This window comes from Chlamydotis macqueenii, chromosome 9 (genome assembly GCF_036417535.1).
Source record: "Chlamydotis macqueenii isolate bChlMac1 chromosome 9, bChlMac1.mat, whole genome shotgun sequence".
NCBI lineage: Eukaryota > Metazoa > Chordata > Aves > Otidiformes > Otididae > Chlamydotis > Chlamydotis macqueenii.
This window is the reverse complement of record NC_141564.1, coordinates 18,479,523-18,493,525: the sequence shown is the minus strand read 5'-3', so window position 1 is coordinate 18,493,525 and position 14,003 is coordinate 18,479,523. Positions and strand designations below refer to the sequence as shown.

At 36.5% G+C, this 14,003-nt stretch overlaps 1 protein-coding gene and 1 long non-coding RNA gene across 13 annotated transcripts in view; both read left to right on the top strand.

Annotated features, from left to right (window-relative positions):
* LOC147599723 (uncharacterized) overlaps positions 1-14,003 on the top strand; it is a 344,381-nt gene that overhangs the window by 100,666 nt on the left and 229,712 nt on the right. The window lies entirely within an intron of this gene.
* Positions 1-14,003, top strand: part of ATP11B (ATPase phospholipid transporting 11B (putative)) — a 68,777-nt gene that overhangs the window by 45,236 nt on the left and 9,538 nt on the right. For 7 of the 12 annotated variants that reach the window (XM_086754222.1, XM_086754221.1, XM_086754220.1 and 4 more), the window contains exons 26-28: positions 1,895-1,960; positions 2,257-2,360; positions 3,016-3,181. In XM_086754222.1, coding sequence (XP_086610348.1) covers positions 1,895-1,960; positions 2,257-2,360; positions 3,016-3,181 — 336 coding nt within the window. Of the gene's footprint in view, positions 1-1,894; positions 1,961-2,256; positions 2,361-3,015; positions 3,182-7,098; positions 7,185-11,527; positions 11,651-14,003 lie in introns of all 12 variants that reach the window. The other 5 variants (XR_015259314.1, XR_015259315.1, XM_086754218.1 and 2 more) reach the window with 2 other exon arrangements.

The window sequence follows — 14,003 nt, the reverse complement described above, 5'->3', positions numbered from 1 at the left end:
TTAAAAAAAAAAAGTCTTAGCATTTATTTGGAGTTACTCTCTATCTCTCTGTGTTTGCTAAAAGACAATTATTGGATCTGGTACAGTATTATGTTGCAGTAAAATATCTGTGGCACATCAAGTAGGTTGCGAATTTAATGTGTGCCTGAAAAAGCCAAAGTTAAGGGCAAGAGAAACTCATGGACTGTGGAAGTGCTTTCTTGTAACAATCCTCAAGAAGTGATCACTTTGCTCAAATGTGTAGTGCAGGGTACTGTCAGAGCAAGGCCTCACCTTTTCATTCAGAGTTCTCAGTTTGAAGCAAGGCAGGATAGAATAGATTGTACATAATTTGTTAATGCTGGCATTTTGTTAGGCTTGCCTCAACACATTGTGCAACAACTTGATCTTTTAGTTCTTTTTTTCTCCCCCCTTTTTCATGCTGTGCATGTCGTCAGATATTGAAACCTAACAGGCAAATGGTAAGAGTTTAGAAGAGGAGGAGATACAAAACTTTGTATCTGTTACTTCGCAGGATTAAAGGATGCAGCATCCCCAGTGTAAATGTGTTCAAAAATAAAATGGTGGCAAGAACCTGTTCCCCTTTTGCATTCTAACTCTGACCATTGAGAGCAGTGTTAGCAAAGACACTTTCTTTCACAGGTCACTCAGGAGCACTAGTCTAATTTTACTTCAAGATTATTATTGCAGCAGGTAACAGCAAGCATATTGCTTGTTAAATATCACTATTGGTGTGAAAAGGAAATAGAATGCTTCAGAAGATGTGTTATAACAAAGATCTTAAAAATTATCAGTAAGTCCAGACTCACGGCTGCCTCAGTTTTGTACCTTGTGTAAAGATGAGAAATGCAGTTGTGAGATTATCACAGTCTGATTGTAATTTTTTTTTTGTCAGAGCTCTGTAACAAGGACTACAACTGTGCGAATCCCAGTTTTGTGCCTCTGTGCTGTACTAACAAATCAGCTCTAGGATGACTTTGCCTGTCTGCATGTGGTACCTTTCTCCTTGCTTGCTTAGTTTGCCGATGGTGAATACCAAGTTGAGGGTTTGGTTATTGTTCCGTGTGTCAGTGGCAAAAAAAAGCTATGAAACAGCAACGTCTTCAGTTTCAGCACCCAGACTGCTTACAAGGCAATTGGACCTGTTAGAGAATGGCAGCGTGTGTCTGAGTAGCATGTGTGTAGATAGATTACAAGCTCAGTATCCCTGCTTGGTTGTTAGAGCTGAGAATTTAATGTTGTAGAACTTGTTCAGAGGTTTGATAGTTTAATTTACATGGGCAAGAGAGTACAAAAGTGACAAATACAGTGTTTTAGAATTGAAGCTTAATTTGGCAGCTATTAGCCTTGAAACAAAGTGTCTTTTCCATAGAATTTTCTTTGAAAAATACAATGGCACCATTATTTTTGAATTGTAAAATTGTGTTTGGGGTGAAAAGTTAACTTTAAGATGATGCTGCATGTTGAAAATGGTCTGGAAATGTTTAAACTCAAAAGTGTTTTGCAGTTATGTTAAGGTGAATACCTTCCACCCAGTATTTGCTTTCTGTTGGATGCTAATACTTAATTGATCCAATTAATATCTTCATTTTCCTATCGTTTCATGTTATCGTTTTGGACTTCCTTCGTATTTCATGTAGCCTTTGTGGTGATTTGCTTTGATCTAAGAAGAAAGATGACTTGTGGGTTGTTAATTTTGATCTTATCATAAGCTGTATTTTTTTCTAGTAGTTTCTGTTGTATCCTTCTTGCTTTTTCACAATGATTAGTTGTTAAAAGCTTATGTCCACAAACTTATTTAATTAGTGTATCTGACTTGAGAAGAATCTAACCTCCCATGAATGCTCTTAACTGATATTTTTCTTTCATGATTTTTGCCTTGCTGTTTTCTTAGATGTTTGGAAACTGGACATTTGGTACTTTGGTCTTCACCGTTATGGTTATAACTGTTACGATGAAGGTATGAAATTATACTAATTACTCTTTGTGTTTGAGTATATAGGCAACGATGTAATAGAGCAATAATTTAAAATTGATTTGAAAGTTATACAGAAGTAAATTATTCTTGAGGATACCAGATAAGTGATTTTTATGTTTGGTTTCAATTGTGGTTAAAATTTTTCTTTGTAGTTTTTGCATATTACAGTAATATTTAATGTCTGAGCTGGAAGTTCCTAAGTACATTCAGACCAGCATATATTATTTTCTGTGAAGTGGGAGGAAAAAGGAAGTTCACTGAAGTTATCTTTCTTTTAGATGGCACTAGAAACTCACTTCTGGACATGGATAAACCATTTTGTTACTTGGGGATCCATTGTATTTTATTTCATCTTCTCCTTGTTTTATGGGGGAATTATCTGGTGAGTGATGTCTATTTTTTTTTTCTTCTCCTTTCTATAGCACATATGATAGGTGAAGATATGAAAAAACACTGAAGTATTATGTTCTACCATGTTGCTCTGAATTTTGTGACAGGTGTTGGAAAATAAATTTTTAAACCTAGAGTGGCCGCTCGCTTTGGGTGATTCTTTCTGAAATTTGAGCAATGCTGCTGAGCTCCCTTGTGCTCAAGGACAGGTATTATCGTCTCTGACAGCCTGTGACTATAAAGGCATTTTTGTTTTTAAAAAGTAGATAGGTTCCCAAAGGTAATAGTAATAGGTAAATGTTTGCAACAGAAATGAAGACGCTGGGGTTTGAATCGGTCAAGTGATGTACTTTTGCTTGTATTTTGGGGTCTTGGAGGCGTAGGATGATGTTTGATTTCCTGCAACACAATTTAAAACTAAACCAGAACATTTCCCTCCAAAGTTTGGTACCCTCCTTCCTTAGAGTTTCTTTGCAGCTCAGGACCAACAGATTGCTAGACTACTTCATGGACACCATGCAGGTGTAGCTGTGCATCCTGAGCGACTTACTACTTGGTCTAAAATATGATACACTTGAGCCTGTTTGTGCTGTACTTTCGTTTCTAGAAGTTCTCTTCAGTAATTGCCACTTCTTTTAACTTTTTAGGCCATTTTTACATACCCAGGACATGTACTTTGTCTTTGTTCAACTCTTGTCAAGTGGTTCTGCTTGGTTTGCCATAATCCTCATAGTAGTTGCTTGTTTGTTTCTTGATGTTGTGAAGAAAGTGCTGTACAGACATCTACAACCAACAAGTACTGAAAAAGCTCAGGTAATGTTATGCTTTTGTATCCAACTTGATCAGTAGTTAAAAGAACAGTTCTGTTAAAATCTGTCTTGTAAATTAATTACTTTCCTGTGATATTTAATTATCTGCTTACATTGCTGTCATGTTTAATGCATAGAAGTATTCTCATTTCAAAAGATAACTTCATTTAAAATTACAAAAATGAGGACACCGTTTTACAAGGAAATAACATTTATGTTTAAGTAATTATTAACAATACTATATTTATAAAGGGGTCGCTCAGTCTCTTGCTTCTCAGCTTGCAGCTGTATTAGAAGATCACGTTACGCATTTTTGTACTGCTTTAAAGATGGTAACTTATTCTCATTTTTATCTAGGTATTAGAAGCTCTCCCTTGTACTGTAACTGCCACTGAATAGTTCTTAAAATGTAATGAAAACGATTTTAAAAATTACTTCAGTAGGACTTGTTTTAATTAGTATTTCTTAACTCTTGATCATATCATATGCCATATATTTGATTATGGATTATGTAACTAAAGGTAATTATCCATGTGGTGTTTTCCTGAATTCATATAGGAGGTCTAAAGATATGCTGTGATAACAGAATTTCTCTTTTGCCTGACATGGGCTACAAAAACTTCTTGAAATCGTTCTGTTGAAATTAGACTGTCTTTTAGGTAAATATTTCATCTATGAGTGTGTTCTTCTTTTCAGTGACAGTTACATAGAAGTCATCCTGACCCATTGTTCTAATAGTTACTGTCTCTGGTTTCAATTTTCATCATTTTAACTTTTTATACTTTTTCTGCTAACCTGAAAAGTCTTCTGTTAACAATTTTGTTTTATTCATGGTTAGGTTAGTGATCAAGTTGATTTTTCTCACTGATTAGTAGGTTGGATTTGCATCTTTTGTCAAAAAGGTTATTTTCCAGTCTTTTAATCATTCTTGGTTTTCTCCTGTAATCTTCACTGTTCCTCCACGCCATTTTGAATGTTGGATTTCACCAGTGGACACACTATTCCAGCATAGCTTACATCAGTGCAGAGTATGGAACTAATGAATCCCCCAGCTTTTGCAGTTTACAAAATAATATGTATCAGTAACCTGTCATCTTCTGCCTCTTTGTCATCTGCAAGTGATTATGTTGGTTTCTTGCAGATCATTGATGAGAGGTCAAATAGCATAGGGCACAAAAAAAGTGAAAGTGAATGAAGAATGTAGTTGACAAAGATATCCCATATACAGTTACGTTCTGAAACCTGTTAGCAGTTTTTAGTCCCTTTGTGGTGTCCTAGGTGTTTAATCCAAATTCAACTGAGCGATGTGCCATTCAGAACTCTTAACTGCACTACATCAACACTGTTACCTTCAGCAGCTGACCTTGTAGTTACTTTGATATAAGCGCGTGTTGATTTCCTTAAATTATATTACCCTTCTAATTTGTGTGGTAAAAAAATCCATGTGAGACATTCTCTTAATTTGTCTAAGATCAACATTGTGCTGGCAAACCAGTTGCTAGCCAAAATATCCCATCAGTTCCTTTTCAAAACTGGAATATTAGGTGCTTTTTCCAATCTTGGAATTTAGTAGCTAAAAGTCATGGTAAATAACCACTAGCTTCCATAAAACTGTTCAGCTAGACCTGAGAAGACTCTTGATTGCATGTTATTGCACTCTTTGAATTAAGGAGTCTTGATTTAGTAGAAATTCTGTAGGTAATGATAGTTACTTATTTTTCTTCCCCCCCCCCCCCCCCCCAAAAAAAAACAAAAAAAAAACCCAAAAAACTAGTGACGATATTTATGAAACACTTCCCTTTCCTTCTTCCTGTGCATCAGCTGTTTCTGTTTGGCAGTGTATCAGTATGGTCACTGAGGCTTCCCATTTTCCTAGTGTTTGAATTAAAAACCAAAAAGCCTGCATCTTTTTTCTCTAGCCTTATCCATATACTTCTTGTTGCATTCTCTTGCTTTCTGAATCAATTCTTAACAATTTCCGGGTTCAGTTTGCTTCAATTGTGGTTGTGTCGTTTGAGGACACAGTCGGACTTCTTATTTTTAAGAAGGAATCTTGATGAATGTCTAACACCTTTCCTCTGGCTATAGCTTGATTGATAGCTGTGGGGATTTTGCTTTGTGCATCTCTATTAGCAGTCTGTCTATTTATTTATTTTTTTTTCTCTTGTTCCCATTCTACCTTGCCATTTGAAAATGTTAGAACTAGGGTCTGTGTTTACCAAAATACTGTAATCTTCTGAAAACACTTAATCCCTGATATTGCAAAATCTGATTTGACCAGAAATACTTCAGCAGGCATGCAGTGTTTTTTTTCTGTGTGTGTCTGATAGTGAAATCATACTTCAAAATGTATTTGTGAAAAGGCAGCACACATTTGTTCCTTTCTTGTGGTTTATTGAGATTTTCTCACTCTTATTTTTAATGGGACAGCCAGCCCCACTGGATTTCATTGGCTGTTCTCGTAGTGAGGAATTAGATATAAGTGAAGATGAACAGATGACCAACTTCAGCACACTTATTGTCAAGAAGTGACAGAATGCTTTCCTTCATTGATTGTACCTCATTGGATTGGTTTGAAATTTCTAGTAAATATTTTTCTTTTGGTTTCAAAGCAGAGGAAGGAACTCTGACTTTCAGATAGAATGAGTTTGAAGAATGTCTTTGTCCTAAAAGCTAAGGAATTTTCTGTGGAATTCATTCAAAGAGTGAATATGGAACTTCGTATATTGTCCTTTTAAATGCATTTTCTGGTAATTTAGGTGCACCCTCTGTATAACTGAATGTTTTTAATTGTAGGACTAAATTAGTATATTTGCATATTGGGGGAAATAAAAAGTTCAGTTTACAGTTACTGAGTGTTTTTAATCAGGGCAAGATAAATTGCTGCATGAACTAGTCACTAATTTTTTACCTTACAACTATTTATTTGGTTTTGCCCTCATCATTTAAATTCTAAAATACTCCCAGAAGCAGTGAGCAAAACAGCTTTCTTAACTGAAAATGCTTGCTCCTATTGTTTTAATCTTTCAGAAATTGTGAATGCACTTGTGCAAGTTAGCCAACTTAGTGCTCTGAATTCACTGTATCTGTAGGCATCTGCCTTACTCTACTGAGTATATAAGGGACTTGATTTTATATCTTCTGTTTAGTGTAAGTTCATAGCATCAACAGTCAATCTGTCTCTCATTGGTTAGATGTTACATGTAGCTAAGTTATTCATAAATTAGAGAGAAACATTTGAGAAATTCTGCTAAAGACAAACTTTTAAATGTAAATCTTGTTCTGTGTCACAACAACTTTAAAAAAAAGAAATCTGTCTATTCCATTTTGGGAAGTCAGTCTATTAAAATTGGTACAGGCAAGCATGTGTTGACTTTTATAGAAGGATGAGTTTGGTTAACTCTGCCTTCCTTAATGCACTTAGGGTGCATGTGTGTAATAACTTTTTATTTATTTATTTATTTTTTAATTTTTTTTTGCCTCTGTTCCAAGTTTTGGTTTTTTTTTTTCTGCTGGCCTTGAAGAAAATCTATGTTTGACTGTGATCTGTTGCCCTGAAGTAGCTTCAGGGTAACTTCTGTTAAACAATAATATAGGAGGAAGTGGACAGTAAGGTAAATCTGAACCAAAATACAAATCTTTGGGTAAACATAAATCACAGCACTATTGAGAGAAGGTAATGTTGCATAGAGATGTCTGGTAAAACATAGATGTGAAAGTGTACAGGCCTCTTTTCTGAGGACACTTAAGAATGGTAATACCAAAAAATAACTGAGCTGTCCTGAAGGTACCAGGCTTGTGTTCTGTATATGATGTGTATTCCAGTTAAATAACAATGTCTTGTCCTGTGTCTTTCTCTTAGAAAAATACTGCTGCTACTTACTGACATGTATGTTCCATCCCTTCTCTGTCCAACTGTAGATGTACTCCAACAGAGTTGCTTTAAGTGACGAGTTCATCGCACTGCAGCCATTGTCCAGGGCAAGGAATCAGCTGAGCAAAATTAGGTAGAGTAGGAGGGACAGTTCCTCATCAACTCTTATGCATGCTGAAGGTGAACTAACCAGTGTTGAGAGAGATGGGAAGAGGCATGAATATTAGTGGGTTGAGAGGGCAGTACCTGTAGTGCAGATCCATTCAGTTTGGTTATTTCTTGGCTTTGCTCTGTGGTTTTGAGCCAAATGCTTCTCCTAAGTAGCATGTGTTGGACGTGCTTTTTTTTAGGAAAAAACATCCCTAGCATGATGCTCAACTTCCAGAATACAGAGCTAGCTCTTCTTGCATCCATTTTTTAATTAATCACAGTTTCCAGCATGGTCATAATGCTTTTAATTGTGATAAAAATTAACAGTGCTTTTTGCATGTTGGATAATTTCAGCTTCATAAGGCTGTGACAGAAGGGTCCATATATTTCGGGCAGCAATTTCTTGCGAGTTGTTTGCCCATTTTAATTTGCTTTCATTTATGTTGGAAGGGCAGAAAATATTTTCAGTTTGGTTGCGTACATACACTTGTGCAGCTAAGGCTTTTTGTGTTTGTTTTGTGCATATATAAAGTGAGTGTTGTTTCTTTTCAATGTGTATGGATACATATTCTTAAAGGCATTTGGCTATAAAGTCCTAGAAAATTTTCCAAAAAAAAATCAAAGCGTACATGTATCTCTGTAGGTGAACCATTATAATTCTGAAACTCTTCAAATGCACAGAATTCAGTACATGAAATGCTATCAAATGCTGATTCTCATTTGTAAGACTGAAACATTCATATGCATCAATAATGTCTCAACCTGTTTGATGTTCTATCCCACCCATATCTACTTCTGTATTTTATAGCAAGAATTAATGCAATGAGCTGATTCCTTTTCAATATTTTTAAAGTGATTGTGTTGTGTAAAAAAACCCCATGCAAATAGGTGCTAGGAATGGGACTTTAATTGTAGTTTGTTTAACTGAGGGAAAGTAGGAGACAGGAAGCTGGTAGAGTAACAATTAGCAGGGAGTTTTTAGTGGTTAATTGAAACTGGTGGGGGGGAGCTTTGTGTTTCCTCTGAGAGTGGGCTGTACCTTTGCAAGGCAAAACTTGAAATGGCTGTTGTGTTTAGCTGTTAGCTGTCACACTGTGAAATGTATGAGCTTAGATTTCCAAACACCTCCTAGTGTGGTTTATTTGTTTTAGTTGGGTTTGTTTGTTTTGTTTTTTTTTAAATTTAGCACTTACTAAAGGCAAACTGCAGTATACCTCTTCAATTTTAGTACATTTATTAACATATTGGGGAGATTATTCTGCCAAAGCTTTTACAAGTTAGCTTTTAAAATTGTTGGTTTATCAGTGTGGTGTAAATAAGTTACCTTTTTTTTTTTTTAAACTTTGGATGAATATATTTCCAGTAAACCTCTGTTTTCTCACTGAGTTATTAAAGTGAATTCTGTGGTGCATCGTATCTACACCAAAGTTTGGGGTTTTTTAAGAAAAGAGTCTGTTAAACTTTCTAAAACTAAACAGTTTTAGGGTTATGCAACTGAATGGTGAAAGAAAAAGCTGTCTAGGAATGGAGCACTATAGTTATGAAAATACAAAAAATAGGAGAGTCCTTGTTAACTTGAGGTGATTTTCTTCATATTACAGTTAGGGAAGGAGTTGAAAAAAATGGGAAATTTGTTTTATCTGTGAGGAGCAAATGATTATGCAGATCTGATTCTCCTGTATGTCAGAATTTTTACACTTGAATATCTCATAGTAAAGTAACTGCAATACTAGCAGGGAGTGCCTTATGCTATGTGTATGAAGTTGTAAAGTACAAGAAAGAAACAAGGATTTGGGTTTCTCTAGTTGTTTATTTATAGTCTTCAGACAAATTTTGGAAGCTATACTGTGGATCCTTACTTAAAATAGTAAAAAAAGAATATCAGTTAATAGATCTAAACTGTTCACTTCATTATACTAAATAAAAACAAATTTGGAGTGCATTAGTTTCTGTGGTGTCCAGGGAAGCTGGTTTCCGAAAGCAGTAGAACAGAGAAATTGAGGAAAACAGTAGGAGCATGAAAGAAAACAGCTGCTTGGTGAATGTAGCTGTAAGCAGCTAATTCTGTCCCACCTCTTGCGTACGTGCCCACTCAGTAACTACATCCTTTGTGACCGCAGAATGCGTATATATTGATGAACAGACTTTGGTGGTTTGGTGGTGGTGGTTAAATATGTATTAACAGCCTCAGAAGGAGTATAGCACCAGGTTAAACACGAGTTACACCTTGTTGTGCGAATGTGCTTACTGTTCTGTTGCTATACAAAAGGAGAATAGCTTTACGAATGCAAATGAAAAGGCAAGTCTGATGTTACAATCAGTTCTTACGTCTGTAGGCTTCCCAGTGTGCAAAAACAGTCAAGTTTATATTAAGTACATTTGTGATGTCCAGTTAAGAGCTTTGAGGGGAGTCTTTTAACTGTCCATGTGATTCCTGTGAGTCAGAAATGCAGTCTTGTGTGTGCCTGTGAGACTCTTGCCTCTGGACATTACTGTCACTTTTGCAACTTGGGATGAAGACGAAATCGGGCAGTACAGAGGTCAGGTGTGGGCTTCATGCTTAGCTGGAGACTGACTGAGCACTACTTCTTCCTATGTAGTTCTTTCTCCTGGTCTTGAAATTTCTATCTTAGGGTACCGACTGGGCCCCATTGTTTACAAAGATAAAACTGAAATGAGATCCAAAGTTTTCTGTGTTTATGTATGTATACACGTCTCTGTGTTTTGTAAGAACTGTCAGAATTCTTAAGCCACATGTGAGAAGTGTTGCTTGGACAGATGTTTTAATTCTACTGACTGATGGGATTAACTATGTTTATAGAGGTTTTACCTTTGGACAGTGTGTTACAACTGGACCCAATACTGGGGAAATGGAAAACACAAACAAGGATTTTATGTACAGGAAAGGCTGTCAGTGCACAATGTTGTATCTGGCGCCCTCAAACTGTAACATTTGCTATAGCACAGCCAAGACCCTGTTCTTTGCCCGTCTACGGACCTATGAATCTATGTTGCCTTGTTTTCCCTTCATCTCTGTACAGATCTGCTTGCTTTAGCTGTCTCCAAGTCTCCAGACTCCTGGCCCTGGCTTTATGGCCTTCATTTCTTGTCTGTATTTTTCCCTCTAGTTACTGTTTCGTAGGATTCCCCTCCTAATAGCTTTTGTATATCCAGCCCAGCTGTGTGGAAGTCAAGAACAGGCAGGTTTCTGTTCCTTTTACAGCATGTTTTCTGTAAGGAACATGTAATTTCCAAGATGACTACTCAAGTGCAAACATGCATTCGCACTAGTGAAGTATACCAGAACATCATAATGTGCTAACCTTGGAACAAGGGTAATCTCTTCCTTTACAGGTTTGTATATTGTGTGGCACAGTGTAGTGCTGATCTGTTAGTTAATCCATAGAGTCTATTGCCAGAAGAGGCAATAAGTGACAGAAGAATAGACTATTTTGTATTTATCTTCAGTTACAAAAGTGCACGTATTTACTTACATGAAGATGCTTTTGTCTAAGGACTTTGAAATAACAAAATAATTTGGCATTTGTAGGTTTATTTGATTCAAAGAGATGAAGAGTAGAAAAACTAGAAAAAATGTTGAAAATGTAAGTGCCAGTGAAGTTGTTAGATGTCAACTTTCTTGTATTTTCTTTTAAAATTTTAAATTTAATTGTTTGGGATTTTGGTATACGGTATATTAAGGGTTAAAGACGTGACCTTTCTGTAGGGAACAAGTTTTAACTTAATTGTGGAATAGTAATAACCATCTAAAATATGTATTTTCTGAAATGTCCGTGTGGCATCAGACATGTTGGCAGCTAGGACCTGAACTCAGGAAAATATGCTGCAGTGCTCTTGACTTGATGCACAGGATTAAATACATTTCCTGTCCAACAAAGTCCCAACTGTATATTTTGATGCAATTAAATGTTTAGTTAAAATGTCTGTCTTGTGGCATATAGAATACCCCGTAATAAGACAGACAAACTGAAATGATCCTTTCTATTAGAAGGGGGAAGACAAATAAAACTCAAAAATCTGAAACTAAAATCTGAAAATTTGAAATAGACTTCAAATTTTTTTTTTTGTTTTCCATTTTTGTAGTCTATGGTGCACAAAATAGCTGAACACTTCTAATACTTGTGCACTGATAAACTGTGTTTGATCCATTGATTAACTTGAAAAAGTTGCCTCTTTACCATGTAAATATGCCTTGTTCTCTCAAGAACAGACCTGTAAAATGAAAGTTCATGTAAAAATGGTAACTGTTTTACAGCAATGCCAGCATGGTGCTTTATAAGATTTGTTGCTTTTCTGTCCTTCTAGATGGAAGAAGATAAGGGTTCAGTCAGCTCAGCATGTGACTTTGCTGAAAGCAGGCACAGAGGGGAGGACAATAGGCAACTGCTAGATCCGTCTAGCCTACCCGACAGTTCTTACGTTCACTAGGTAGTACTCCCGCTCTACCCTAATGTGTGTGTGTATATATATATTTTTATATATCATATCTAGACAGTCATGGAGCCATCTCCAAAATACCCATATTTTTGATATCTACAAGAAAATTTGCATCATAGTATGTGGGTTTGATTTTTCTTATCAAGCTGAATCATTCTTTAATTCTGCACTTCAGTTTCTTTTTGATTTATTACATGAAATGGGCCATTATCATATAAAGTGTTATGTTTATTGTGGTCTTGGATCTTACATTATGAAAATACTTTATTTGCAGCCCAAATATGAATAATATCAGATATTTCTCTATAGTTATAAAATTTTTTTAAAGCATTGTCTCTCTTGCCTTTTGTTTCTTGAGGGTTTGTTTCAGGTCTTTAGAGATCATTATGCTCTACTGCTTTACCATGCCAGGTTTTACTTTGGTATAAAACTATGATCATAATTGTCTGCCACAGAGAGAAAAGTGAGAAGAGACTCTCTAGCATAATATAAGTATCTTCCTTCCTGGTAGTGGATATAAATATAAAAATCTATGTTCACCAAACAGTGATATATAATATATCTAAACATAAAAATGAATTTATTTTTATGTTGTCCTTAATGCTCTCCCAATATTACTTTACATCTAACTGTAAGTTTGATTAAAAACAGAAATATTTTTTCCAGGCTTATGTAAGGTCACATTTGCTGTTTGGGTTTTTTTTGGTTTTTTTTTTTTTTTTAATTATAGCATTAACTTTTCCATAAATCATGGTTCAAGCATGATCCTAGCTTTTTGTGAGTATCTAACCTGAGAAGAACAAAGGAGATTGTAATGAAGAGGAGACACCAACCCTCCCAAATCCAGAGCTGAGGGTTCACTCTGTGGAAGCTAGTTTGGGTTACTCTTGGTTCTTCTTTCTGCCAGTCTTTGAATAGTATCTAGGGCTGCTAGTTCTCAGGTGAGCAGATTCTAGGGGAAAAGAAATGTCTGGTCCATCTGATCCTACGTACAACCACTGTAATATGACCTTTTGCAGTAACTTTAAAGGTGTTACTTGGTCCGTTTCAAGATAACGGATGGACTAAATCTGTGAAATCCTAAGTATAGGAATGTGAGAGTTTGTTTTGTATTGCTGTGAACACAGCCGTGAAGATCACTGCATATGCAGCAGGGAGCTTGCTTTCTGACCTCCTAATAGGAAATTAAATTTTGTCTAGTGCAGTGTGAAGTTGCTGTGAAGGTCACATCTGCTAGTACTGCAATGCTGCAAACTGTGCTATTCCTAATTGTGGTATCTTCTGTGGCAGTACAGTTGTGACCAGATGTGGTGGTCATCAGATAAGGGTGTTCAGGGACTTGGGCTCTGAGCTGTGCTTTGTTTTGGGTTTGTTTTAACCAAAGCCCCTTTTAGACATGTCAGTTGCAATGCTTTTGCTCCTGTCTCTCCAGAGTTCTTACAGAAGTTCATTGTCACAGTAAATGTTTGTTTCGTGTCCAGAAGACCACCCAAATGAGTGCAAGTTAGTTGGAAGGGTGTGTTCTGCCTGCACTCATTCATGGCCTCCAAGGTGCAGCGACTGAATCAAAGGCTTTGGTTTGTAATGCTTTCTGTAAGTTCATACAATTGTTAACTGACAGTCCTGTAAGCATCACTTTAAGCGGTGTGACAGGAAGATCTGGAGGGACTACCAGGAATGTGGAACAGAGCTGAGCAAGGGGCAGGCCTAGGAAACACCAGTTCTGCCTGTGTACTCCCCCATTGTCTTGCCAGTTGGGGTTTTTCTCTTGGGTTTCCAAATTACTCTAGTTTATGTTAGCTGCCTCTTCTCTGCAGTACAGGAATTGTTCTGTTATGAAGCTGTAACCTGTCCAGTTGCCTGTTTTGGGGGATTCGGAAGGAATATGTCCACTCATAGCAAACCATTCCAATAGGAAATTCTGAGGTTCTTTGCTTTACTTGCAGTGTTGGGCAAGTGTGGATGACATGAAAGAAATTGGGGTTGGAAACCAAAGTCTTTAGACAACAGGCAGAAACCTTTGGTCACACGATGAAAAGCTTGGGGAATCTCTTAAGTGAGCTGTGTACTGTCGTAGACTTAAGATGCCTCCTCCCAGATTTCCTCATTCACTGGTGTCTGAGAGTGAAGTGAGGATGCTACCCTGTTTGTTTGGTATTTGTTTGAAAGGATGCTCTCGTGGAGAGTTTCAGATTAAATTATAAAGCATCCCCATGCTCCATATTTTTATTGCCTTTTGGAAGGGATACTGAAATCGGTTTTGGATATTCTCTTTCCAATCTCTGTACTAGATTTCAGTTAGATGCTGTGGTTGACTAGTGTGCAAAAATAATATAGAGGAGCC